At 53.0% G+C, this 2,558-nt stretch overlaps 1 protein-coding gene across 1 annotated transcript; it reads left to right on the top strand.

Annotated features, from left to right (window-relative positions):
• Positions 1 to 856: 856 nt before the first annotated feature.
• CHGG_02556 (uncharacterized protein) lies at positions 857 to 1,099 on the top strand (the record flags this gene model as incomplete). Its single annotated transcript, XM_001229071.1, has 2 exons — positions 857 to 991; positions 1,091 to 1,099. The coding sequence occupies 2 exons, from the start codon at positions 857 to 859 to the stop codon at positions 1,097 to 1,099; spliced, it is 144 nt and encodes a 47-aa protein (XP_001229072.1).
• Between the last annotated feature and the right edge of the window lie 1,459 nt (positions 1,100 to 2,558).

Here is a 2,558-nt window from a genome sequence, read left to right as displayed (position 1 = left end):
TGCGTACAAGCTTACGAAGGTTACGTATGGGCATAGCGATGGTCATGAAGGAATGGGGATACATATGGACATTATCTATGAGAGGGTCTCACGACCATGTTTGTTGTTTTTTTGTTAAGAGTTGGTTGAGCAGAGGCACATGTATCATCACACTTTGTACGGGAAGGAACACTTTGCGCAGGACTGACTACTTACGTACCTACCTAGCCTCGGGCGCATGAGAACGCCAGATTTTGATGAACACTTGGAAGACACACGGAACGGTGGATTTGTTTTTACTGGTAGTTAGAATACGCCACATAACTCTTTCTATCCCAGCCGCGAAATGGATATACATTCTCAATCCTGGGACGGCGAGCGGTAGGATCTGCGAAACTCGAGAATGCCTAGGCGGAATTGGGTTTCCAGTTCGATGCTGCGGCCGAAGCTATTAGCGGAGTGCCTACCTGCACAGTTATATCTGCCTCTTATCGAGTTATATCCTGATTCGTGAGCTTCCTGTGCTTCCGGACGACAAGGCCATACATTGAGCTGCTGTAAACCAGCGTCGAGGCTTGTTGGATGCTTCAGGTTGCTTCCGCAGCAGAGGGGGGGTGGCATTGTGCGAGCTGCAACTCTAACTGGTCAACCGAAGGGGTACTACGGACAAGGCAACCAGAAGGCAGAGTTGCCGGTTGACGCCGTGCGGCTCACGCAACAGAACAATCGGGATATATACACTGGCGTGCCAGCGTCGCAAAGTCCCTTTAAACAGTGACCGGAGCCCGCTGCTGACTGGAACGGAAGGGTCAAAGTACATACCATCGACTCAACCGCGACTCCAAGTCTACGTCCGGAAATGTGAGTTTGAGACAGGATGGCCCTTGAAACGGCTGTTAGCGTCATCACACTTTCGGAATTCGCCCTAAAAATCAACAAATTACGCCTGGATATCAAGGATGCGCCTGAGGAATGGCAGCGGTACAAGGATGGTCTGGATGGGATTGCTTGTGTATGTTGACAGCTTCTTGACGATCCATCAGCTCCGCATACATGTATCTAACCAATTGGCTACACAGATTCAGACAGTACTAAAAACCACTATCAACAGGTACCCTGATATTCGCAGCCTTATTATCGAAGATGACGGGAAGAAACGCCCCTTCGTTGACTTCATCAATGCCAAAGTCGAAAGGGTGAGGAACGATGCAAGCGATCTGCTCAACCGATTTGATATGACGTCTACAAGCAAGTCTGGCAAAGCAAAATGGTTTATAAATCGGGTCTTCCGTCGAAGCAAGAATGCATGCGGTTTTCTTCTGAATAAGGATTTGATCAGTGGCATGGTTCGTGACGTTGAACGCGCCCAAAACCAGCTCTCCATGGCGCTCACACTCGCGTCGATCAATGCTTCCGAGTCATGGTAATATCCTTTCCACCACAACTACATTGGGGGTGCAGCACGGATCGAACTGACTCCCGTATGTCCTCAAAGGCGGTCAAATGCAGACCAGCTTCTCGGCACCATCCAGGCCGAGATAATAAACTACGGGAAAAAGACGCTTGAGAAGATCGAAGAAAACGGGAGACTGCGGCGGGCAGTGCTAGAAGTCGACCCCCAAACTATTCAAACACTCGGGGGGAATGCACCCCCGATCCCGGCGTCAACGAAACAGTCCAGTATCCCGGGCATTATCAGAGAGCCCTGGAACGCTGCAACGAAGTTCACAAAGAAGCTTCGCGGGCAACCCTCCAGGCACTCACTCAATCCCGAGGGTTCTGCGAATCGAGCCATGGATGGCGCTGGTGAAGACACATACGAGGCGGACAACGAGTCAGACGACGACCCCGAGCCTCCTGCCCTCCACGCGACAGTCGCAATTGTTCCAGCCGGGAACCCGTGCGGCAGGGTTTCGAATACTGTGGAGTACGGGCTCATACTAAAAGATGGGAAATACTTCCAAGCGCCTCTCGATTCGGAGGAGTACAGCGCAGCCGCCGGGCCTTCTGGGAATGCTGGTGTTGGTCTCGACCACCCACCAGCGGCTATAAGTTGACGAGGTTGTCGAGTCCATGTCGGACGAAGAACTAGATCGCGCGCAACACCGGCCGCTTGAAGAGCTCATGTCGGGCTTCGTGACCTCGGCCCCCGTCACCCGGTGCCCCTCGGACGAAGAATGGGACCCCGCACAACATCAGCCATCTGAAGAAGAGACTATGCCGGGCTTTGTGACCTCAGCCCCAATTACCTCGTACCCCTCAGATGCGGAAACGGCCACGGACGAGCCCCCCGCGGTTACGATCGACATCCGGCTTCCAACGTACGTGTTCGTTGCCGAGAATGTTAGCCTTGCGGCATGTAGAGACGAGGAAGGCGCAAAGCTTAGCGTTTGTGTTGCCGATGCTTGGGTTGAAGGGGTCTTTTGCATTATCGAACCCTGTTCGGCCGTACTCAAGGGCAAATGCAAGCATATCACTCTCGAGCTTGAGGACGGGCCCGGCTTTGCTGAGTCGCCACCTTGCAAGATCGAGTTGGACGGCGTGCGTTTTCTAGATGAGACCCCCGGGGATGTGTCCAG

Source organism: Chaetomium globosum, genomic scaffold (genome assembly GCF_000143365.1).
Source record: "Chaetomium globosum CBS 148.51 scaffold_2 genomic scaffold, whole genome shotgun sequence".
Taxonomy (NCBI): domain Eukaryota; kingdom Fungi; phylum Ascomycota; class Sordariomycetes; order Sordariales; family Chaetomiaceae; genus Chaetomium; species Chaetomium globosum.
Note: the sequence above shows the minus strand (reverse complement) of the source record. Positions and strands in the feature narration are given on the sequence as shown.